The sequence below is a fragment of the Cimex lectularius genome, unplaced genomic scaffold, assembly GCF_000648675.2.
Source record: "Cimex lectularius strain Harlan isolate CLEC.00 unplaced genomic scaffold, Clec_2.1 scaffold249, whole genome shotgun sequence".
Classification (NCBI taxonomy): domain Eukaryota; kingdom Metazoa; phylum Arthropoda; class Insecta; order Hemiptera; family Cimicidae; genus Cimex; species Cimex lectularius.
The window spans coordinates 207,768-231,705 of record NW_019392808.1 but is presented as its reverse complement, the minus strand read 5'-3'; the positions used below and the strand labels follow the sequence as shown (position 1 = coordinate 231,705).

Sequence of the window (23,938 nt, the reverse complement as noted above, 5' to 3'; positions counted from 1 at the left end):
ATACGAGTAAAACAAAATTGGTTATCGTCCTTATCTTTGTACACGAAATTAATAAATCCAATTGCATATCACATTTAAATTAAACTGAACATTGTTTATTAATCCATTTCATGTTTAATTGTCTAATTGACCAAATTACTAATTTCAATTCATTATTTTTTTTATGTAAGGGCTTGGTTAAGATGAGAAAGTTGGTGTCACGAGCGGGTTTCGAACCCTCGACCTTCGGCTCAATACGCCTCTGCTCTAACCACTTCAGCCATCGTGCCATTGTTATTGTTATTGTTTATTAGTATTTTACATAATTTATAATTGTTCACGTATACATACCTGTAAGACAAAATCGATTTTTAAAGTTTTTTCTTTGTACACTGCTCGGAGCACTTTTTTTCAATCTCGATGGTTTGTCTAGAACAGCCAGGTCACATGCAGGTAGTTACCAGTTAGTTCTATCTATACCACTGCTGCCTGCAGTAAAGATACAACGGTGAAGTTTTATCTTCCTTTCTTTAACCAACGAAACAAATTTTCTAGATTTTGCGACTATAATGTATCACTAGTTTTGCAACTATAGCCGATTCAGTAATTTTTGCGGATGTAGAGCGTTAGTGTAGTTTTTGCGTCTATTAACTGTTAGCGCGTCCGAATCGGATTTTGAAAGACGCGGTAGTCTTTGTAAACATCCGGTCTTGTAAAAATGGCGTACTCTTGTCAAGTTTTTTGCCGTTTAGGCTAATTTTCAGGTAATAGTTTAACTCTAAATTTAGGACTGACTCTTTTTTTTCTGTCTTTTGTTTCAATTGTTTTTGCGTTAAATGTTTTTTTTTATATAGCCCACCTACAAGAAAAGTGACAGAAGCCGAAAATTTCTAAAAACCCGATTTTTTAGTGTTTTTAATGTATTCGGGTGTGTGATGCTACATCATAAATGACATCACTGTAAAGGAACTCTTAGCTGCTAGGCAGCATCACGTGTGTGACTTTTGAACTGGGGGAACCCACTGTCTCCATTTGCCAACCATCATAGTCCATCATAGCTCTGTCCAGCTTTGATAACGGGCAATGAGAAGAAAAGTTTCACCAACAAATCTGGGAAGTATAAATCCTCAGCTTCAAAGTTGCAGGTCAAAAATGTTACAGAAAATCGATATATTGTAAATACTGAATTACCACAAATTTTATGTGAAAAAAGAAGATTGCATGTCGTTAATTGAATCTAATAGCATTCCTAGTTCTTTTGCTGCGTTTTTCTCTTCATTGTAAAGCAAAGTAGTAATAATTTGAGTATTATTTTAGTTTTCAATGTTACAGTATCGACCAATTCTTTATTCTCGATCACTCTGGATCAAGGTCTTGAAGAAAAAAGCTATTTTTTTTAAAAAAGCTGCTAAGCTTTCGACGTATTTAAAGGTCATCATCAGGGCCTATATTAATTTCACACACAAATATGTTTTTCGTAACGGATATTTTAAATTACTGAGAGACAATATGTGCAAGAAAAGACGTCTATATTAATAATTTGTTATATTTGATGCGCATGCTGTATTTATAATTGTGTGGTATTCAAGGTTACTAGAAAAATAGCAAAAACGGTCAGAGCAGGAAAATCGGAGACGACCGAGCTGCAGTAAGGTCTTTAGTTAAATTTGAATTTAACTAAATTTAATTTGAAGCTGGAGCTGGAGTTTTATTTTTATTTTATTTAACACACAGCAGAAAGAAAGATTATAGTGATTAATCTTCAGTAAGTTAAACATATCTGTTAAAAAATATTGTTTGGAATTGACTACTTACTTATCTAGTAGAATATAAAGCATCATTTTTATAGTAATTTGTATTTTTTATGGCAATTTACCACGCTATTGATTTTTTTTTTAATTGTAATTTTTGTTATCTCTTTACTTCACGTCGCACAGTAGAGCGACCCCTCTCATTATCCAATGATCTGGGGTGTATTTGCATTCGAGCCAAAGTGGTACTATGAAATTCAGCCCAGTCCTTCTCGGCTTTTTGTAAACGGGACACTAGATCAAGCAAAATAATTAAAACATTTGGTTTTAAAATAGAGCTAAACAAGTAGAAGAATTGGTTTAAAAAAAGGAGAGGATTATTGAAATTTAATTTAAGAAACTTGCTTATTTTTGAAGCAATAGAACTTTCAGAAAATGGTGGTTCAAAGAAAATCTAGAGTACTGTTGCATATCAAGGCACACAACAGGAAAAAAGGTTAAAATTTACCTGATATAATTCTGGATCTTTAGCAGCAAGAGTGTTGATCGCAAAAATATGAATTACTGGCATTTCTGCATAAAGTACTTTCGGTACAGCTTCTGTGAGCCTGTCGTTTCTTAATTCCCAGCCGGCACCTTCCAGGAAGAGGCCATATACGTAAACGCCCTCCTAAAATTTAAGTCATCGTTGTTATTGTATGAAATAAACTTTGTTTTTCAAGGACTCACCGATGGCGGGTTTTTGAGGCCGTCTTTGTCAACTTTGAGCACGGAGTTGTGATGGGAGACGAAGTCGAGTGCCCAGCCTTTGTGCGCCCGGGCGACCTCCTGCTTCATGGAGGTGAGGAAGCCCTGCGGGTTGAAAAAACCCGACATCCAGAAGGTGATGGGCCGCCCGTTGTAAATCCAAGTAGAGAACTGGTGATTCCTCTCGAGAAATTCGGTAAACCAGAATCCGATGGATGATGATACCCAGGAAACTTTGCTCCAACTAGCCGGTACCCTAGCATCGTATAGATTGTCGAGAGCGTCCCTCAGCGCCTGTAAATTAACTCGTCAAATAAAAAGAGACAGACCGTCTTTTTTACATACTTCGTTCATGATGATTGTTCCTTCTATAGCAAGTTCGAGGTCAATGAGAGTAGTTCGCACTAGAGAAATTACTTTTTGAATCCTGTCTATTTCTTGTCTGAGGAAAATATTCATGGGGTTTATAGCGCCCATCTCTTTTAATCTAATAAGAAAAACGGGTTATAATTAAGTTAACAATTATGCCACGAACTGTTCTCTCACCTTGCTTTGACCTCATATGGGTCATAGTTCTTCGGCACTTTATGTAACATTTCGTCTGCAAGCTTTCCGACTACAGACTCTCTCGTTTCCCCACCACCGCCACCAGACTCTTTAGGTTGGATGTTCAAAATCGTATCCAGCACTGCTGTTATCGAATTCGTTTGAAACCTTGTGATAGAAACGTATGGATGTAATTTTGGAAAATTAAACTATGAAAATAGGCATACGTTATGTTGGCGTTGTTGTGCAAGCCGTAAACCGGCGGAGGATCTGCGCTCGACATTTTTGATATCGCGTTAACATATTCGCTTGTGTTTTTGTATTTCATGACGCCATAACCAGGGTAAAACATGAATTTATCCTCAAATAGGGCCTGTTTCAGCCAAACCCTTGTGAAAGTCAGTAAAAGTCGTTTGTCGTAATCGTCCGTAACTCTGCCTCCATACATCACCTCTCCGATCATATACCTGTTCGAAAAATCGAAGTATATGTTTAATAAAATAACAAAAAAAAAAAAAATCCGCACCTGACACAAGCCCAGTCAACGCCGACAGTCTTGTCCATAGAATCGAGATGATTTTGGATGAAAAGTATGGATGCGTTCCAATCAGAAAAGTTGAATTCGTATGGGATATTCCAGCCAAGAGGTCCAAACTTACGTCTTTCTTGTACGACAGTGTGCATAAATGAAATAGCATAGATTAATGGATGATATTGTTTAAGATGTGTATAGTCTAGAGTTTCTTGAGGCATAGAGCTGTACGTTCTTAATAAGCCCGCTTTCATTCCTAAAATTGTTCATAAATTAAAAAATATTTGGATTAAACAAAAATATTATAAAGCACCCTGAGGAGGCTCGTTTGTATATTTGAGACTGATCTGAAGAAGGTTTATAGGAAACTTTTCATTAACTTCTGTCGTCAACCAGAGCCGGAAGCTCGGTTCGAATTCCTTTGTTTCGGTCAGTAAGATGAAAATCTCTGCCATATAATCTAATCCCAGATGGCAGTTTTGTAGCAAAACCCATCCACCCTTAAAAAAAGATAATTAATCAATGTTCCAGGTGGACAATATCATTACCAAGTTGATGCGTAGGAAATAAATTGTCATTTCCACAAGAGGCGTTTATTTCGTCAGCGTTGCGGTCTGATATAGACCATCTTCAGTGACTTTTTAAAAAATAAAATAGTTTGACGGTTTGTTACATATTTATAAGTTTAAAAGTGGATATCCGGACGGCGAGTAGTCCGTCAAGAATGGGTGATATGACGATTCGGACATATATCCGCTGGAGGGCCACTTTAACAGAGTGAGACGTCACTACTTTATTTTTAAAAACGTTACTGAAGATGGCCTATATTAGACCAAAACGCGTCTGACGAAATAAACGCCTATTGTGGAAATGACAATTTATATCCTACCTATAAACTTATTATGGAGTTCCACAAAATTTGGATGGACACTATAAAAAAAATCATTACTCACCTCAGTCATGCACCAGCTCATTATTTTTCTGGCGTGTACTTCCTGGCCTTGTCCCATTGAAAGAGGATGCAGCTTCATCTCGTATTTTTTCGATGTAGTTTCAATTAACGGCGTCGGGTCGGATCCCATGCTCAAAAAGCAAACCATAGGTGTATTTGGTCGAGATTCATCGATAAGTGTGTTTATTTTAAGAATCACGGCTTCTGTGTATGGCTCACCAAGGGACGATGCTATGTACTTTTTGCACTGGGCGAAAATTCGGTCGGGACACATAGTCCTGCGGAAAACATTACGTAGGTAATAGGTTTTTATGATCTTAAGAGAGTGCTACTCTTAATAAGTACCTAATCAACAGTACTTTCTTGAATATGTCTCGTTTTTCATAATCCTCGGGCAGAATTTCTTCTTCAGGGGCTTCCTTTTCAAACCATTGCTTCCAAGCTTTTTCGTTATGAGTAATCTACAACGAACAATCAGTATAGTGCGTAGAGAGACATAAGAGTCATTTTTTGATAATTCACCTGGTTTATTAAGAACGTGAATGTCGGGATTTCTGTGAGCTGAACGATGTTGAGCCAGGTCGTGTCGGTGATCCATTTAAAGTGTGGCTTCGGTGGTACAGCGTTGAGGTCGAGGGCGGCACCTCCTTTGATGAACGTGTGAAACTCTTTGTGAGTGATGTTACCACCCGAGAGATCAATCTTGAGAGCCATGAGAAGCACGAAGAGGAACTTGTGCGTTTCGTACAGACCTCGGCTCTTGTACTTGAATATGTCATAGGTGAAGTAGTCGATGATTGCCTGAATTCTTTTCCCAACAAACACGTTTTGTTCAGCCCTGAAAGAATTACATGATTAAATAGGGCAAACATTTGTATACATCTGCTTTGAAATTACGATAAGATATCACTTTTTACATCTTCATAACATAGTTATTAATATTGAAAAACAAACCTGTAGTTTTTTAATATGAGTTAAATCATTTTTATCTATATAACTTACTAACCTTTAATCTGGTGATTGTTGCCATTAATATATATTTTTATACGCAACACGATTATTACAAAATTGCAAAAATATGTCATATTAAAGTTTTAAGCTATTTTATAGTTAGAATGTTGTTGGACATGCTGAAAGTTGACATACATGTTCATAGAAAGATCAAATCGCTCCAAAAATTGCACCAACGATGTTTGGTACATGCAGTTGACTAGAGACATTTCGACTACCAAAAAGTAAAGAACACTGCCTCGTTTAGCTACAGGTCTGTACTCTTCTCTTGCCAGGTTGATCTTTTTCTCTGTTTCCGAGGCGATGTTGAGCTTCTGTTGTACAGTCGCAGCCGTGTCTTTGGTGATGTTGAGCACTTCGATGACAGTCTCATCGTCGACCAGTGATCCCTTGACGCTGTTCAGTTTGTTGAGAAGATTGGCTTCTAATTCTATCATTTTTCGTTTCATGTATGTGACGTCCTTTACTAAATTTGTTCTTTCCGTTTCAAGCTCGCATTTCTCCTTAAGGATCACACGGCCTAGTAGCTGATCTTCGAGACCTTAGCACCAAAAGTTTAAAGTCAATATTATTATATTTATCAAACCGTTGATATAAACTTTTAAAATGTTTGTGTATAATGATGACTATTACCTTTCAATGTTACGGTGAAATCTATTACAGACGTTCTTGCGGATATTTCAGGGGAGTAAGAAGGATTCGCTAATTTAGTAGTTATGTAGAGCCTAAATCCAGGTACTACGTCACATTCTTTGTCGCTCAGTTTGACCTACAGTTACATTTATTAAAGCACTTATGCTTTTTTATGCTTAATAGATTATAACAATGATGATTACTTTTATAGAAGTACCAATCTTGATATAATTCTTTTCAAGAACATTATCTAAAATTGGATCGAGCTCTTCGAATATGTCCTCGATCAGAAGTGGTTTTCCCAAAGCAAGAGCATCTTCGAGATGTTGCCTGAAATACTTATGTTTTAATGTCGTGACCATAAGGTCGTGTTTGCTTTCTTTATTCTTGATCCATGTGATTCCCTGACTCTGGGGATCAATGAGAAGCGGGTAGCGTGAAGCTTGAGTTACAATTATCCCGTTTTGAATTGAAAGTTCATCGTTTGGCAGTCCATCTATGTTCCATTCTCCTATCTATTATAAAAAGATAAATTTTGGTTTTAATAAGTCCTTCATAGACCTTTAGTACTTAAATTCTTACGATTGCAGCATCGACGAGACAATCGACATAATCGATATTTTTGGTTACTGGAATTTTCAAATTAAGCAATTCGTCGTACCATTGATTTTGCATATTTAACCTATACTCTTGATTGAATGGTCCAGTGTAACACAGAAACCCTGATAATAGAAGTACATCACCGATAAGTCGCTCTATTTCCTGTTTGAAAAGAATGAGCTGCTGTGTCCAACGAATTTGCTCTCCGGCAAGGCCGCTGATGAGGTCAGTGGCTGCTTGCATCTTCTTTTTGCAACGATCGGCCTTAGCTTGAAGATCTCTCTTCGTCTTGAGAGCCGCTGCTGCAAGCTCTTGAACCGCCCTCAATTCTCGTTCTTTTTCTGCAAGAAGAGCCTCTGCTTTCGCGAGTTCTGCTTTAGCCCTATCTAGCCTTCCTTCTAGCATTTTCAAGTTGGCTTTCAGCGGCAACACGTCCTTGTTAATGTTGTAAAATTGGCCCATGGCGACAACCCATTTCAGAAGACCTGCTACGTTACCGCAAGCCTGTTTTGCCATTTCGAAATTGAAGTTGGGATAGCGATAATGCGGTATCAACAAATCTATAGTTTCGCCTGTCAAATTATCTTTTGGGAAAGTCAGTAAATTGTCCAAGAATTTGACTTCTGCCATTACCTAAAGAAATAAATCAGAAAACAGTTTGAAATCTAGCTTCAAACGTAACACTTGTTTACTTACTTTGAAGGCCTCTCCCCAGTTCGGTACTATAAAACCTTTGTCGGGATTTATTTTGAGCGGATAGTTGATTTTCTTGTTAAAAAGTATGCACACAGCGTCCATGATGACTGTGATGAGATAGGGCGGACTACCTAGTTTTCGGACCGTCGCAATATCGGCCTGTTTGATTGTGAGCAACGCCGCAGCTGCTGCGTCGAGAGCGGGCTTTGCTTTCAACAAGCGTCGCTCTGCTTCTATCTTGTCCTTTGCGATCTGCTTTACAAGTTCATTCGCCCTCTCCATTTTCAATCTGACTTCCGCCTGAACTTTTGCAGCCTGTTTGGCAGCCTCTGTCACTTCGAGGAGTATCTGATAAAAAAAAATTATTATGATTAGTAAGGTATTTGATGCAGGTTAGACTTCACAACTCACAAGTTCCGCCGCTGCGTTAGCTTCTGCTATTTCCCTTTCATTTTCTTCCAGTTCTTTTTTCAGCAGGGCAACACCCTCTGCGGCTTCTGCCAATTTAAGAAGACCGTTGCTCATTTGAAGAGTTAGTTTTTCGATATGCGCGTGCCTCTTTGAATAGATCTCTTTGTAGGCAACCAGGAAGGCAAGGAAGGACTTCGGCGTCACATAAGATTTTCGTCGGAACCTGTCGTAATAATCTATGCAAGCATCTGCTACCTGGTCTTGAACTTGGCCCATTAGCTCTATTAAGGCTTGCTTCGTCGCAGGTGTGGTTATTATAGGGAAGTTCCCCAGGAAATGTTGTGATACCGCTACCAAAGCGTCTCGCGGCCATCTCGAGAACCAATCCATGGTGCATCCAGAAATCAGGCCGGGGAATTTCATTGCTCGGGACCTGAATTTTTCGCTAACAGGAGAGAAACATAAACAAATGTGGAGATTCCGTCTAGACTGGGATATGAAAAAGTCATAAAGATTATCATTCGTAGCTGCCTTTCTGGGATACTTTTTCTTAAATGCCGGGACTAGATCGGACGTAATTTCATCAAGTTCGTCCTTCGCAAACAAATTTGCAACTTCGCCGGCACTCAGAATGTTATTTAGATACTCCAGGAACGCCTCATCTTTAATTTCATTGTCCGTAAATATGAAGCTTATACCTTGCAATTGTGCTCCTGCTGTCCTGTATAAATACTTTAGATCGTCCATGAAATTCTGAACGTTATAAATTCTGAAAATAATATTGTTGTTGGAATATACGTACAATATTCGTTTCTAATTTATCAAATAAAGTTACCTTGTTAATATGATCTGGTGATATTTATACTCAGCGATAAACGATGCTAGTTTTGTAAGAGACTGTTTACCAGATCCACCGACACCCACGAGTATAGCGCTCCCCCTCGGTGTGCGTATTATCCTTGATATAATCATTAAATGGACCATTGCATCGTGAAAAAATACGAGATCCATTTTCGAACCCCTTACCACTTCATTGAAAGATTCCATGTATTGTAATAGCTTTTCTTTCAAAAATTCCCAACTGAAATATATAAACGGTCATTGTATAGTATAATTTATAAAGGTAAATGAGGGAAGCATTACACCTGATGTGAATTACCTTGGAACTTCTTCATAAATTTTAGGAGTAGTCAATGGTTCATCGCTTGGTTCGTCACCTGTCGGTTCAGGCATGTCTCGTAGAAAATCGACGAAATACGTTTCCGTTGAATCGAACTTAAACGGCGCGACGATATCTTCTTCTTTTTCAGCTTTCTGCCTCAATTCTTCCATTATGGGGTTAAGCAGTACGTCGTGGACAACTTTCACCATTGTAATCTGGAACCATTTGTGGTCGTCCGCGCTAACAAATCTATCTGCTATCACTCGAGTGCATTCATGTTTCCAAAGATGCATGAGTACTTCAAGGTTTGGAAGTTCTGGATCTTGGATAGTTAACATGCCCTCCCAGATTCTCGAGAGATCCCTAAGATTGAACACATAGTGGAATTTAGCCGGCGTAGGAAGCATTTTGCTCTTCGTCTTCGTCCAGAGAATCCTTGTGAGAGGGACAAGTTTGGGTATAAATGCAACTATTTCAGGTTTAAAACGAGAAGCACAGAAATATCCTTTTCCAAGTACGCCTTGAATAACGATCATAATGAAATATTTTTATTTTTAAACGAATAATTTTAACAGCAATTTTATTACCGAAAATTTTATCCATGGAATTCATCGAAGGTAGTGTGCAGTTGAAAATATTGAATTGTCGTTTAAGTCTGTGGGGTATGTCGTTACGGCCACCACCCGGGTGTATCATAGCACCTATCAGCTGAATGTCTTGGATCGTAACGAAGTCTCCTGGTTTTTCGAGTGAATAGAACCCTTTCATTTCCATGAGTTGTCGCACGATTTCGTTCGTAATCTGATCACCCCATGCGTTGATCACCGGCATGTTTATGTCGTCAATGAATACAGTCATCTTACGGTTGTTCGAAGGACCGTAAGTCATACCAACTCTCTTGTCGACATAGCTTTCCACTATTCTCTACAAATAATAAATTAGGACCGAAAAGGAAATTACAGAAACAAAATTACTATATACAAAAATTACAAAATTTTTACCTGAACCATGTTAGGAGTGGTAGCTGAAGAAAAGTTCAAGCTTTTCTTCAGATGTTCTTCTGGGTTGTAACTTTGCATGTAACCCTTGATCATGACCGTTTTTGCCGTTCCTTGCTCTCCGATCAGCAGGACGCCCTTGTGTTGTTTGGCTATTGTGTGAATCAAGAACGTCATCCTTACGTTGTCAACGTTAGGCACCAAAATTGAAGCGTACTCTGGCACATATTTTTCGGGGTAGTTATACTCTTCTACCCTCATCAGCCAATTCATCCATGTGCCGTCCTCGTCAACAAGAAATTCGAAAATAGTTAGTTCTCCCTTTAAAAATATAACATTTATTGTGTTATGAACGTATGTAGTACTAAGATAATGAATGCTTACTTTGCACTCCGGCCAAGACAATTTCGATTTGTGATCAAGGAAAAAGGTTTCCAGCTTTTTTTTCTCTTCAAGTTCAAGCACACACCCTAGACTCCACATTAACGCAAATAGAAAATACTTTTCAAGCATACCTTCAGTCAACTCCACAGGATCTGAAAAAAGTGGTAACGACAAATTGAAGTTTTACACTTTAAAATTAGTTTAGGTTATTTACTTTCACTTTCTTCTTTAGTAATTGCAGGTACCAATCCGTCGAGTAAATCGCAAGTCTGCCTGATGTACAGGGCGTCCAAGATTTTCATTTTTGCTTTCAACTTTGTCTGGACGAAGGTAAGTGCATCGTCGTATATTTTATCGAACAAAGGTTTCCACGTTTTCGATTCTATCGTTCTTCTTTTTTTCAACCATCCCTACACAACATTTATTTAAAAATATTTCTTCCAATGTTAAGTAAATTTGGCAGGTATCGGCTTGCATACATCCATTATGGGCATCCAAGGGAGGACTGATGATGATAGGTAAACCATTCCCATCCTGGATACGGTAGCAGGAGAGGCGTTATCGACGTTGTCAGGTTCAAAGACTAGCTTTGAATTGGGTGCCATTACAATTCTATCGCCGTTGGCTAGTGTAAGGGTCTTATTATCGTCCAACACAGAATTTAAGTTCTCGATCCATACAGCGTCTACGGGCCCGTCAAGCACTATCCATACGTTCTCATCAGGTTTAATCTGCAATTTAATATATGGTTTAAATAATTCATTTTACTGTTTTTAATCATTATTGTTTATTACCTTGTGAGACCTACGCCATAGAGTCGAAAAAATTCCATCAGTCCAGTCATTAGTCGCTACGTCAAGTCGTCCAAACATTTGGGGAGCAGTTATAGCCTAAACATGGATACATTATTATTTTATAATTATCTTATATTTAATTCGATCATAACCTTTGGATTCATTCTCATTTCTTTGTGAGGCCTTCCAATGTGTCCGAAAGCCGTGCATAAGACTTTGATGCAGGTGGTCTTGCCGGAACCAGTCGGACCCATTGTCATCAGTCCGTGCCGTACCAAGGAAGTTTCGTATAACTGGAAAAGTACACGATATTCATGGAAGAACCGCTGCTAGTTAAATTACTTCTACCAACCTGAACGATTTTCAAATTCCATGAAGGCCAATTGGTTAGGATTTGTTTCTGGCATGTCTGTAGTATTCCCGCTTGGAGATCTTTGTAGGTTGAGAAAGTTAATTTCAAACCCACGAAAAGATCTTCGATTAGAGCCATGAAGAGGGGTTCATCCTCGTCCGCAAGTTTTGACAGATTCATGTCTCTAAAATAACAATAAAGAAATAAAACAAACCATAAAAACTATGGGAGGGGACCTCACCGCAAGACTCGCATAAGGACAACCTCTTCCGAATCGTTCTTATTGGACCTTTTCTGCGCCCCCATTGTTCTCAACACGGACAATATGTTGCGAAGACCGAAATCGTAGTGAACTTGCTTGCTAAGTTGTTCTTCACAAAGTTGGTACAGAACATAAAACTTACGTGACAAATCTATGTTCTCTCTGAACCCGCAGGAGGCCAACTTGACCCTAATGATTATCTGAAAATTACATTTACTCATGAAAATCAGTTCTAAAATTATTTAATTTTAATTAGAAGTGCTTACATGACGATCTGGAACCATCATGGCAACAGACCGGAACATAATTTTTAGATTTTCTGGTAATTCTTGCCGGCCTGCGTAACCTGGATTCATCGTGATGAAAATCCCGAATTCCATATTTACATTTACTTTATCGCCGTCACTAAGCAAATAATATTGATGTATCATTCCAACTGGAACTTTGATTGACGACTAAACATTTATTTACCTGAATATAAACCAGGGCTTCTTCTCTCTCTTTGCCATCAGACAGATACAGATCTGCTGAGCTGCGACAGACAGTACAGGCAGTTCTATCCTGTTAAATTCATCGAAACAGCCCCAGGAACCAGACTGAGCCAGTCCTTTAAAAATTCTCCCGAGACCTCTGAAGTCCATTTGATCGGAACAGTTAAACACAACTACGTATTTTCCTAGTGACTTCCCCATATCCTTGGTTGTCTCGGTTTTTCCTGTTCCAGCTGGTCCCGCAGGAGCTCCACCCATTGACATTCCTTACAATTATCATTGTTAATATATAAATACTTTTTATACAAAATGTAAATGTAGTATTAATTTATATATGATTACTTACCGACAGCTTGCGCGAGGGTTATGTAGCATCTGTCAGTGAGAGGAGTGATGACGAGCCTGTCTGAACATCCCATAAATTCATTTTGATAGATGAACTCAACATCGGTGATCTTAACGATGCAGTACTCCATTTCTTCGTGAAAATAAAATCTTTCTTGTTTCTGCCATTCGAAATCTCTTCGGTTTCTGATCTCCCTCTGGACCAGATCGTCGAAAATATCTCTCTGATGGACGTGAATCGTGACAAGGGTTTCATATTTGACACGATCGTACTTGCTCAAATCCCGCGTCGTCTGATCGATAAGCAAGTTCAGAATAGCCAAAAAATACCGGTTGGTCTTTTTCATAATTCCCGGTCGCCACTTCCACTCTCGAAACGCTCTCTCGCACTCTCGCGTCCAAAGCATCTGGAGTCCGAGGAGGCCGACCTGCGCCACGAAACGGGTCTGCATCTTCAGAACTCGAAATTCTGGATCATTCATAAAATCCCAGCAGTTGGCGATAATCGAGCCTACTGATGCAGTTGAAATTTTTAGGAGGAGGCCGAGCCAGTGCTCAACGCCACCTTGAGCCATAATACTACGGTCCAGAGTCACCTCTTCTCCTTCTTTTGAAATCATGGAGATTATTCTGTCATACTCTTTAGGAGAAAACGCCACCTGAATATACATACTACGTTGTAAAATAAACTTATCAAGGTATTATTATAGGTTATGAACTAAATAATTACTTTCGCTATGTTTTCAAACACGCTAAGCAAATGTGGCTGTATTGTATGTGAATCGGAAGCTTGTCCAAGGATCTCGAGAAGGACCGGATCCGATACAAAGAAGAACCGAGGAAACATCAATCTCTTCTGTTCTAAATAACTGATCAAAGAAATTAGTATTATTATTATTTTTTATATAAAGAGAATTTCATTTCAATTACCCAACAAGCGATTTTTGACAAAGTTCGAGCTGTTCGGCTAGATAAGGCAGGGTGGTCGTCATAGTGCTGTCACCCACACAAACATCAATTACCTTTACGATTTCCCTTGCTCGCAGCATTATTTTCACCCACATTCTGTCGATTGTCTATAAATGAAATATCGTTAAGTTGTGAAATTCCTATGTGTTGTTGTACTTATTACCCCAAATCGTTTGGCTTCCGTGGGCATTTGCTTAGCTATATCACCACCGACGAACACAGCTTCAAGGTAAATCCAAAGATTCTGTACCATTAGCCACATTTCAAGGACCTCTCCGGTGGTAGACAAGTTGTAAACCCATTGCTGAATTTCTTTTTTAAACGGCTTGTTGAACCTTTGAAAATAGTTTAAGGGAATTAATTGCGTGCTCTTAGATAAATAATTTCAAAGAAAAGGTTTTTACCGATTGGAAGCGAGTGAGTTGAGAACCATCATGCTGTCTTCTAAGGAAGCGATAATTTCCATTGTCTCTGCACCTTTGATTAGCAGTTCTCCTTTGTTCTTGAAGTGTGCGAATTCTAATTTGACATTCTTCCATTCTGCCTGAACTTGTCCTAGCTTCGCCTCAATTTCTTTTTCTTTGATGGCACTTACGCATATATCCTTCAAAATAAAAATGTTAGTTCTTGAATTGTTTAAATTCTCAAATCTTATACCTCGACTTCAAACTTATGATCAAGAAGTTTGGTTTCCATAACGTGCCCTAGGGTGAAGTCGTACGAGTCCACTTCGAACTTGACATTGAGCAGGGCCTCGAGACGCTCCCAATGGCGGTCCTTCATCGCCTTGTTAAGCATCATCTCGAGCAGAGGGCAACTCTCGTTGAAGTCGTCAATTTTCTTTTTAAGTTCTTTAAAAGCCGGCCACTCTTTCATGCCCTTTGGTAGTTTGCGACATCTGTTCTGATAGTCGAGAAGTTCATCGTTGATCTTTTCTATATTCAACTTGGCCCAGGGGATTGTGAAGTACCCGTCAATTGTTTTGTTAACAAGCAGGTAGAGTCCGTAGAGTTTGGTTAGCAAATTGAATTGTTTCTTCTTGGCGATTAGCGTCGGGTATTCTTTGACGGGAAGTCCGAACAGTCGCTCACCGCTGCTAAAGGTCAAATACTTATCCCACAGTTGATCAAAATGATCTTGAAACAACAACACTCTGAAATAAATAATTTAGATTATTTTGTTAATGGATTTTGTTAACCATGAACCATAGGATTTCAACGATACATTACTGTAATTCGAGTTAATTAGAATCCTTTCGTTACCTGTCGCTAGCTTCTTTGGCAGGAATGCCTTCAACCATCGGACCATTGACGTCGAACTCCACTTCGAAATCGTCTACTTCCTTTTGGAATTTGGCCACCCCTCTTAGAAGTTCTCTCCTCATCGGCTCTTGCAGGCTACAGAGTAGTTCTTGTAGTTGCAGTGCCTTAAAAATATCAAAAAATTAAAATCATTAGGCTTTCAAATAAAACTGCTCTCAGCGGTTGGTTAATTACTGTTTTCTGCATGCGTTTGAAGTTAGGTCTTAAACTGTACGTGATTTCCATATCTTCCAATGGGATTTCGATGTCGTATCTTGATAAAATGGAATATACATCCTCGATAAGGTCAAGCTCTTGGTCAATTTCCACAAAGCTGGAAAGTGAATATGTTGTAAAGATGGGAAACTTTTTAAAATAAGTGCTAATAACTTGTTTCTGATGTCTTCAAGACAAGCCATAGCTATTCTCACGCTCGCCAGATCCTTCACAGGTTTTTCCAACACCGCGATATGTTCCATTAGAAAAGCCGAAAGATCGTCCGCCCTCTTTCTAAAATCGATTTTCAAGCCGTCACCGAGCGTCTCTCTCCAGTGTTGCACTTCGTTCAACAAAGCGTTGTTGAAATTGTCTGAAAGATTAAGAATTCGTTTAAGAAATCGATGACGCTTGTTTACAACGGATTCCGTTTACTTACCGAATGTAATTTCCAAAGGCATCACATCGACCTGAGTCGGCAGTGCGTTGATGCGCTCTTCCAGTTTGTCGTATTCGACGAATTTCTCTCTTACATGACATGAAGCCGGTTTGCGCCGTAAGAAACGTGCTATTCGCACCTTTTTGTCTTCTAGCCATAGTTGCTCAAACATATAAAGATGCTGTGAAAAGAACCATACCGGTCATTTATTTACTAATAGACAAAGTTTTAATGGTTTTTCTACATATTTTACTCTTTTTATAATATTACATTTTTCCTTTTTTAAGTTTTATTTATTTCTATCTACACAAGATGATAGTACGTTGGGCAAATAGTGTAGTTATATACCATCTGACAGGTCGTCATTTAATTGGGAGTAATTAAGATAGGAGGTCATGAGTCCATCGCCGTTTTAAACGATGTGGAAGATTGTAAGGGTGGGACGTAGAGCAAAGGGTTTGGGCTAGTGGGTAGGGTGGAAGGATTGTTTAGAGTGGAAATTGAGAAAAGTGTGATCTGATCAGATCCTCCACTTCCATGAATGGGATTTGAATGTCTTATGGATCATTTGATTGGTGACGTAAAATGGAGCGTTGATGATACAGCGGAAAAGTTTGGAGATCTTGGAGGGTTGGCCGAGCCGCTCAGTTCGACTCTGGAAGTTCAAATGTTTTGTGAGCGGTTAGTTTGTTATGCATTCTTAGCGTAGGTTTTGGCCCCAGTCGGTATGTGAGTAGTCCATATCTTTTATTAAGTTCTTGTCGTTTTCCATTTAATCTCACTGAAGCCCAAGGTAGCGGACTTGGTTTGGTGTATAATCTTGGTGTTTATGTGCGCTTCTGGACAGTTCTGATGAGTGAATGTAAATATAACTTTTTTATCGTTTAAATTGATCCGCCACCGAGTGCACCAGTCGGCCATGAGAGGTTCAGGTGTTGTTGCTTCTGGGGTTAGGATAAGATTGGAGTATGCAGATAAGATCGCGGTGTCGTCCGCATAGGTTGAGAGTTGTGTGTTTGGAGTGTTGATATGTCAGCAGTATAGATGGTGTAGAGGATTTGTCATAGGATACCTACTTGTGGAACGCCAGCTTTGATTAGCGTGATGGGTGGAAAGTTCGGTGCCGATCCTCCCTTTAAACCGTGATCCGAGGGGAAGGACTAAAGGATGACATAGTAGGTGAGCGAGACTAGGTCAAATGCCTCCGTCGAGAAATAGATGAGCAATATTGTTTACTTTATAGTACCAAGGTTATCGTGTTGAACACCCTCAAGCAAATATTTTTAAAAATACGTATATAATTATTATGAATCCGCGAAAATTTTTTCAATTTAATGTATATTATCTCTTTTTAAATATTAATTATTATTCATTTATTCAATGCAACAAAATTATATGGTTACAATCGACCAACGTAATAAATTAGAGTTTCTTTTATTTCTACAGATAATATAAGTCCTAGGTAGATGCTTATGTTAAAATAAGTTTGAGAAGAAATTTCGTCTGAATAATAACGAGCTTCATTTTGGTTTAGTTGGAAAAACAACTGTTTTAGTGTAAACTAAATCGATATACAAATGGAGGGGGAAATTCATACGCATGTAGAATTAGTAATGTAACAAGGTAGTAAAAATATATTATTATGACTTTTTAAAGACAGACTCAATAAGATGGTTTAATTGGATAATCGTTATTGTTTTAATTAACTTTCAAAATATTTTTTTAGCATAAGAAGGCATTAAGTGAAGTTCTAAAATTATACCGTATAACAATAGCATTGGAAGACAGTTGTTTTTAACCCATTCTTTTGTTTTAATTTGCCATTATTATTCAAACCACGTTTTGTTGACTGTTATTTCTTACGAGTTTTAAGTGTTGTTTTAAAAATATTTCACGAGTGAGATTTGGAGCAATGCATATAAAATCACCTTGAGTTTCTCCTCGAGCTCCGGTGCAACGGTGTGGAAGATGGACTGAAGGGAGACCACTTGCCTCACGACGTCCTTATTAGTGTTGACGGCTCTGTAAAGACTGACCAGCGGCCGCCCGCGCTTGTCGAAGACCTGCGTCTGGCTCTGAGAAAGAGCCGGCAGGTCGACCTCTTCATCTGTAATTTCGGGCATCTCCGTTATCCTGTGATCGGCCTGTTCGATCAGCCCGGTCTGGAATATCTCCGTTTCCTTGACTTCCCCAAAGTTGAGATTGGCCAGCGTGTTGCCGCGGAACTTGCCCGGCAAGAGGTGGTGATATCCCCACGGCCGCAGGTCCCTCGATACCCGCAGCACACCGGCGACTATCTTGTTCACTGTGGTCTGCATCTCGTCCATCGAGGGCTTTATAATGATGTTCGGCTTTTGGAGGACTATGGACGTTGTGAACATTGGCTTGATCTTCTTTGTTCCGTGTCTCGGCCTGAAAGAACGACGAAAACGTCAAAAATATGACCGTTTTATACATATACATGACGTTAGTTTATGCTTACACTCTTGAAATCAACGTTTCTAATGAATTTTTAGTGGCCTTCGACATCGCTTCAACTCTTCTTTGATTGAAATAGTTGAACAGTTCCATGCAGTCTTCTCTGTACTGGTCTGTAGTTGGTATCGTGGGTCTTGCTTTGATTACTGTAAAAAAGTGCCATTATAGTTTATATCTTTAAAATATGGTGAACATTTACATACCGTCCGGAGTCACTAAGACATCCGTAACGGAGCTAGACTTGATGATAATCTTGTTCGAATGATACCAGTAATAGCGCTTCACCGGGTCAATTTGCTTGATCTCTGCTTTGCTGACAAATCGATTGATCAGGTCGAGAACGGTCACCTCAAGATTCTCAGACCTTATCTGCAGTACATCGAGGATTCGCTGCTGTAGGCCGAGGTTTTGCCGAAGGAGCTTGTGGTGGTCGTGTACCTCGGTCGTGAGGAAGATAAACGACATATTCTCGATGCAAGACAAAGAGGCGTCTATCCTCGTCTCTTTAATATCGTTCGCCTTTAAGAAAGAGAAACATCGTAATTGGCGGTTACCGTAATGTATAAAAGCAGTATCACCTCTTTGATGAATCTTTCTGCAGAGTCCAGTATGTTGGCTATCTTGTTGAGAGTCCTGTTTAACCCTAACGATGTCCACATCAACTTTTTCAAGCACGGTTCGAAGCACTTTTCCAAATTTATCAGCAAAGGCTTGACCAGGTTACAGAATAAATGAGGAACATTCGATCTGCGGAGAACAATCAATGAATTATCTCTATCGCTTTAACATTAATGCGTCGTTTTTAATTACATAATTTCACCGTATTTCTTCATGAGGTCGCGGAGATGTTCGTGCCCGTAAAGCATCTCGTCTTTGAAGAGTAGGTGCATCTTCTGAAGATCGGTAATCTTCAAGCCAAATTTACAGAAGTGCTTCAACTCCATGAGGAGCTCTCTTATGCATGGGTGGAAGTTGATCTGGAATCCATCCTTCTTGTTGTATAGAAGAAGGGGGTTGTTGAGCGCTTTTTCAATCTGAAAACAATCCGATTTTACTAACCGTCTCCTGACCCTGGGAGTTACAGAACTTACAGCGTAGTACTTTTTGAAGACTGCCTTTTGGTGGAGCATTTCATAAAATATGAACGTCTCCATGAGCGAGTTGTAGTAAATTGTCGTCTTTTGGGTCAATAATGGCAAATTACTACTGCGGTATTTCTAAAACACAGTACAAAATTGATAATAAACTTGTTAAATCATAGTTGTTTTATTATTATAATGCGTTAGGTCCACGCAAAAAATAGCCTTTTCAATGGTCATATTGTACTAAAATATTTGCAATACCTTGAATATCAGCATAGGGTTTTCTATTCTTGCTGTTAAAGATTTTATCCACATTATCCTCGCTGACATTGGAGGCATGATTCTAGGCAGTATTGGCTTGTCCCTGAACTTGTTATAGATATCCCTTACTCTTTCCATCTCATCGAGGTATAGAAACAAAACGTTATATATTGCTTCTTCAAAGTTGAAGCAAGCCAGATTGATTTTTTCAAATCTAAAAGTATTGTTAGAGAATTTCTGATTAAAGTTCTTCTGATTAAAGGATCTTTGTTTTATATTCATATAAAAAACAATAAAAGCGTAATGAAAACAATTCATTGTGTCGTTATTAGTTTCAGCTGTAAGTGTGAAAAGAAAAATTACCGGTTTAGCATGTGAATCCAAGAGGTCATACTAGGCATAGTGTCGAGTGTCGTGATCATGAACCTCTGCAAGGCCTGCTCTTCGTTACCCAGCTTCTTGAGGTAATCGTCGTAATCAGCATCGAATCTTGGTTCTCGATGGTCCAAAGGGTCGTATCGCTGTTCCGTCATGTAGTTGTAAAAATCTTTAATGTGTCGGGAAAATATGTCTATGCCTTCAATTTTGGACGAGTCCAATATCGAGTACTGGATTCTCGAAAGGATAAGGTCTACTATCTGCGAATATTTAAATTTTTTTAGAAATAGTGGCTCTATGAGGAAATTTTTAATACTTGCCTTTAGCAAGCGTTTTTTGAAGGATTCGAATTTCCCGAAGACAAACATTTTAGAACAGCCAAATGGGGTTTCTTCAGGGTGGGCTATCATTTGTTGCACGCAGTCATCGTATATGAGGACGTATTTTTCATAAAACAAAAGACATTCCTGAAAGCCCAGAATTCACGGTTTTATTATAAATACCCGTTTTATTATCGTATTTTTATTTCCCTTCTTACGTTTATTTTGCTAATAACATCCGACTTTTTCATAGTCCATATCGAATGCTGATTATCATCGGTTATAAAGTTCAAACATACTTTAAGCATCAAATTCGTGATCTGAAAAGTCAGTTTATTAGTTCAATTACTATATTTTCAAAATAAAAATATTATACCTTTTTGATAAATTGCCCTGCTTTGTTAGTCGTGTTGTAGTAACGCGAGTAGAGGAACATTTGCTTGAAGCCGTAAAGGAACCCAGGGAGGTAGAGAGCAGTATCAGGTGGGTAGGTCTTACTCAGACGTTCCCAGTAGTCGCGTAGGATGTTGAAATATGAAACATTTTCGAATGCTTCTTGTCTTATTAGCCTACATTGGTTTATTCTCGGTTCCCATTGCTTAAAAGAACAACAGGTATAATATATAATTTATCAATTAATCGTTAGGTCTCAACGTACTGCCGCAACAGACGACTGAACTTTCTTGAGGGGCCGAACGTACGCTGCGCATTCAGTAGATTGCGAAAAAGCCAGTATGCCGTCGAACATGGTGAGAATGTAGCGCCAATACCCAAGCTCTACGTTCGGAGTTACTAGGCCGCTCTCACTTCTAAGTTTTTCTGATAGCACAGTGGCCTAGAAATTAAAATTGGCAGTGAATATATGTTTATCGAGGATTAGTAAGGATTAAACTTACAGCTTCAAGTTTTGATAGCCATCTCATGACTTCGACCTCTAATTTGTCGAGGAGTTCGTCTTTTTCGACGGCTTTCTTGACTCCTTCGGGAGACCCCATGACTTCTTCCACAATTTCCGGGTCCACATGGAACATTATGCAGTTATCACAATCTTTCTGAGATTCTGAAACACAACAATCAGTCCCTGTGCTTTGGCATGTTTATGGAGAACTTACTTGAAAGAAAGTTGACGAAGTCGTTGAGTGTGAGAAGGAAATTTCTTTTCTGCCAGGGACCATTGTATGACTTCATGAGCTCTCCCCAGTCAGAAGTAGCCTTCACGTTTGGATATGCTATCTTTTCCAAATAATGGAAAATACCCGAGAGTTGATTTGGCGTGTGTGGATTCAACTTAAAGGTGACGAAGTAGTACTCCTAAAATAAGATATGAAGTAAAAACATATTCGAACTTTGAAACAGATCAAAAGAGGATTCGCACATCAGGAAATGACCGCTGGTCAAACTGAAAATTATTTTTTATCCTATACACCATGACGACTCCGTTCTCGAAATTTCTTTTGTCGAAACCACTGCTCACAATAACCCTATGTTTTTTTTCTTGTTGCCTTTGCACGTATTTATCCGTTTTACCTTCCTTAGCATCTTGAAAAGCTGGGAGCAATATGCGTATTAATTTAATCAGATTTTAAAGGGAAAAAAAATCAGCTATGTTTACTTGGTTTTGGGTAGTTGTGCACACTAAAGAATAGCGATTTTCTTCCCCCTTTTTGGAACAGGCTCTCGATTAGTTCGACGTGCTCTGCAAAATCTACATAGCCGGCTTCGATTTCATTGTACGGCATCTAATGCGTTCATATAATTAGATGACTACCGATTACGTAGTAATTAAAATAAAATGTATATTACATCCAGGCAGAACGCGATTACATCCATAAGTTCCTTTTGTTGTAGCGAAATATTCTGAAGCCTAGTTTCACGTTCCGGATCAGAGAATTGCTATGCGAATAAATAAATAAAAATGGAATTAATTAATTTACACTTTTTTCAATTTTCACAGCAAAGAATAAATTCTGTTCTTTGCTATATTTAAAAACTAGGAGAAATAAAAAATGTTGCCGTAAAACATCATCATCTATTTTGTTACCTTTTTTAATTTACAAAAAATAATTAAATCACTTATCCTTTTAAAATGAAATTTATAATAACTAATTCTCACGATATCATTTTGAACATTACTCAATATTTACATATATAATTTAAATGATATACAACAGGAAAGTGATCACCAGTATTTTGCGCCTGCGTGAAAATTGGAATTTTATCATTAGGCTATGGGAAAAAAAGTCAAAAGTTATTAAGTTACCATAAATTTTGTGCCATTTTTCTTTTAATTATTTAGATAAAACATTGAAATATTAAATATTTAAGTTTTTAATTTAAAAATTGATAAATATGTAATTGATGCAACTTGAAGCAACTGTTACATTCAACCGTAAGAGATATTTTGTTTTTCATTATGACGCAGCTAGAAGAGACCGACAGTTTTTTACATGTGTGATGTACATATGGATTTAAAAAGAAAATTCAAAAATTGAGTACGATGTTTTCCTATCATTTAGACCCGTGGAAATAGTTGTGTGCTTCGAAAGTCAGAGATGAAGAAGAAACGATCATAGTTATCTGAAGAAAAATTATTTTCACGTGGAGCGTTCAGGTAGAATGAAAACACAGTAATGTCGCAGCCGGCTAGAAATAAAATGAATAAATACCTGCTTTCTCGACCTGTCCTTTTCAAAATCCTGCATCCCGCCCACACCGACCTTATGCCCAAAATAGTTGTGGAACGCTGCAGGGATATCGCAAGGAAACTTTGGGTAAACGATGGAATATTCGCGCAGTTGTTCTGAAAGAAGAAATCATTTGTACGGCTGGGTTGAGTATGAGTTAAACCTAAGTTTTACGTACCTGTTGGAGTGGTTTCGATCTCTGTCTCCGGAGCCGATTCGGATGCGAGGACTTCTTTTTCCTTAGGGGGCTTTTTAATTTCTGGCGTCTTCATCCTTGTAGGTGGCGCTTTCTTTTCCTTCTTCTTCTTAGGTGTCTTATCCCTCTTTTTCTTCTTCTTTGGCTTCTGCAGTGCTCTCAGTTTAGCTTCTTCCTCTGCTCTGGCGAGTTCTTCTTGTCTTCGTCGCTCTTCTTCTTCAGCTTCGCGTGCTTCTCTTTCTGCCCTTTGGTGTGCTTCCTCTATTACGCTCTGCATAAGAGGATTAGGATCGAATACCTGGTAGTCTTTCATCTCTTTCAGTACTTGTTCAAGATATGAAGATGGAGTGGGCTCAACAACTGCATGTTCAGCACTGGTGGTTGAGCTCATGTCGATAGATAGCGTATGTTTACTGCCTCTACTGAATTTTCGGCTTTCTCTTCTTGCTAAGGAGGAGCTTGTCACGATGTCCATTTTACCGGATTTGCTCTTCGAACTCTTGGTACTCTTAGTACTCTTGGTGCTCGTGCTGATCTTGCTCTTCTGTCTTTTTTTCTTCTTCTCTTTGGTCTTCTTCGCCTTGGCCACTCTCTTTGACGAGCCTGTATCTTCGCTCGTTACTGTTACCGTTCTCGTTGTCTCCGTCGTGTTTGTTGTAGACGTATACTGTTCCGTCTTCTCTTCGGGAGCATCCCCTTCCACCCCGGTAAACACGACTTTCTTTTTTTCGGCTTTTGGAGGCATTTTTTATAAAGAGATAACGTGGATAAAAACTGTATAAAATAAAAATTAATCAGGTATCAGGGAAAGCTAAAAACTCTAAATAGAAAAAGTTGATGTGAAGAATGCCACAAGGTGACTAATCATTTTATTTAAATAAAAAGCAAGGACAAAAGACTAACTATTTATATTACAAAACACATTTTTATAATTTGAACAAATAAAAAATATATTTACTATAACTTGT

At 38.6% G+C, this 23,938-nt stretch overlaps 2 protein-coding genes across 3 annotated transcripts in view; one reads left to right on the top strand and one right to left on the bottom strand.

Annotated features, from left to right (window-relative positions):
• LOC106668993 (activating signal cointegrator 1 complex subunit 1) overlaps nucleotides 1-23,938 on the top strand; it is a 30,985-nt gene that overhangs the window by 521 nt on the left and 6,526 nt on the right. The gene's annotated exons all lie outside the window — the stretch shown is intronic.
• Nucleotides 1,824-23,874, bottom strand: LOC106668992 (dynein heavy chain 8, axonemal). 2 transcript variants are annotated; one of them, XM_014398222.2, is made up of 59 exons: nucleotides 22,953-23,874; nucleotides 22,757-22,890; nucleotides 21,894-21,983; nucleotides 21,703-21,829; nucleotides 21,466-21,638; nucleotides 21,203-21,401; nucleotides 20,987-21,150; nucleotides 20,749-20,925; nucleotides 20,467-20,688; nucleotides 20,309-20,410; nucleotides 20,091-20,237; nucleotides 19,756-20,030; nucleotides 19,393-19,606; nucleotides 19,141-19,266; nucleotides 18,860-19,083; nucleotides 18,628-18,796; nucleotides 18,253-18,568; nucleotides 18,054-18,195; nucleotides 17,500-17,983; nucleotides 15,572-15,752; nucleotides 15,307-15,505; nucleotides 15,112-15,250; nucleotides 14,878-15,041; nucleotides 14,273-14,768; nucleotides 14,020-14,219; nucleotides 13,779-13,950; nucleotides 13,577-13,722; nucleotides 13,377-13,515; nucleotides 12,648-13,305; nucleotides 12,282-12,567; nucleotides 12,077-12,215; nucleotides 11,790-12,010; nucleotides 11,549-11,732; nucleotides 11,349-11,489; nucleotides 11,197-11,292; nucleotides 10,882-11,133; nucleotides 10,617-10,812; nucleotides 10,403-10,554; nucleotides 10,022-10,339; nucleotides 9,608-9,944; nucleotides 9,018-9,540; nucleotides 8,694-8,939; nucleotides 7,859-8,627; nucleotides 7,448-7,795; nucleotides 6,734-7,384; nucleotides 6,355-6,666; nucleotides 6,152-6,287; nucleotides 5,654-6,059; nucleotides 5,030-5,345; nucleotides 4,853-4,968; nucleotides 4,509-4,785; nucleotides 3,869-4,055; nucleotides 3,550-3,811; nucleotides 3,251-3,490; nucleotides 3,024-3,191; nucleotides 2,823-2,964; nucleotides 2,460-2,771; nucleotides 2,239-2,400; nucleotides 1,899-2,024 (listed from the first exon to the last, which is right to left on the bottom strand). In XM_014398222.2, exons 1-59 carry the CDS (start codon nucleotides 23,713-23,715, stop codon nucleotides 1,899-1,901), a joined length of 14,763 nt encoding a protein of 4,920 aa, XP_014253708.1. In that variant the 5' UTR covers nucleotides 23,716-23,874. The 2 variants fall into 2 exon arrangements, with proteins under 2 accessions (XP_014253707.1, XP_014253708.1); XM_014398221.2 differs by having other exon boundaries at nucleotides 1,824-2,024; nucleotides 18,860-19,266.

Excerpts from the sequence above, each read along its gene's own strand:
- LOC106668992 (XM_014398221.2), bottom strand. The coding sequence starts at position 23,715 with ATGCCTCCAAAAGCCGAAAAAAAGAAAGTCGTGTTTACCGGGGTGGAA. Across the intron at positions 11,490-11,548 it reads GGAATTTGAAAATCGTTCAG|TTATACGAAACTTCCTTGGT; the intron begins GTTGGTAGAAGT and ends GTACTTTTCCAG. Across the intron at positions 10,555-10,616 it reads TACTAAAGAAGAAAGTGAAA|ATCCTGTGGAGTTGACTGAA; the intron begins GTAAATAACCTA and ends CACTTTTTTCAG.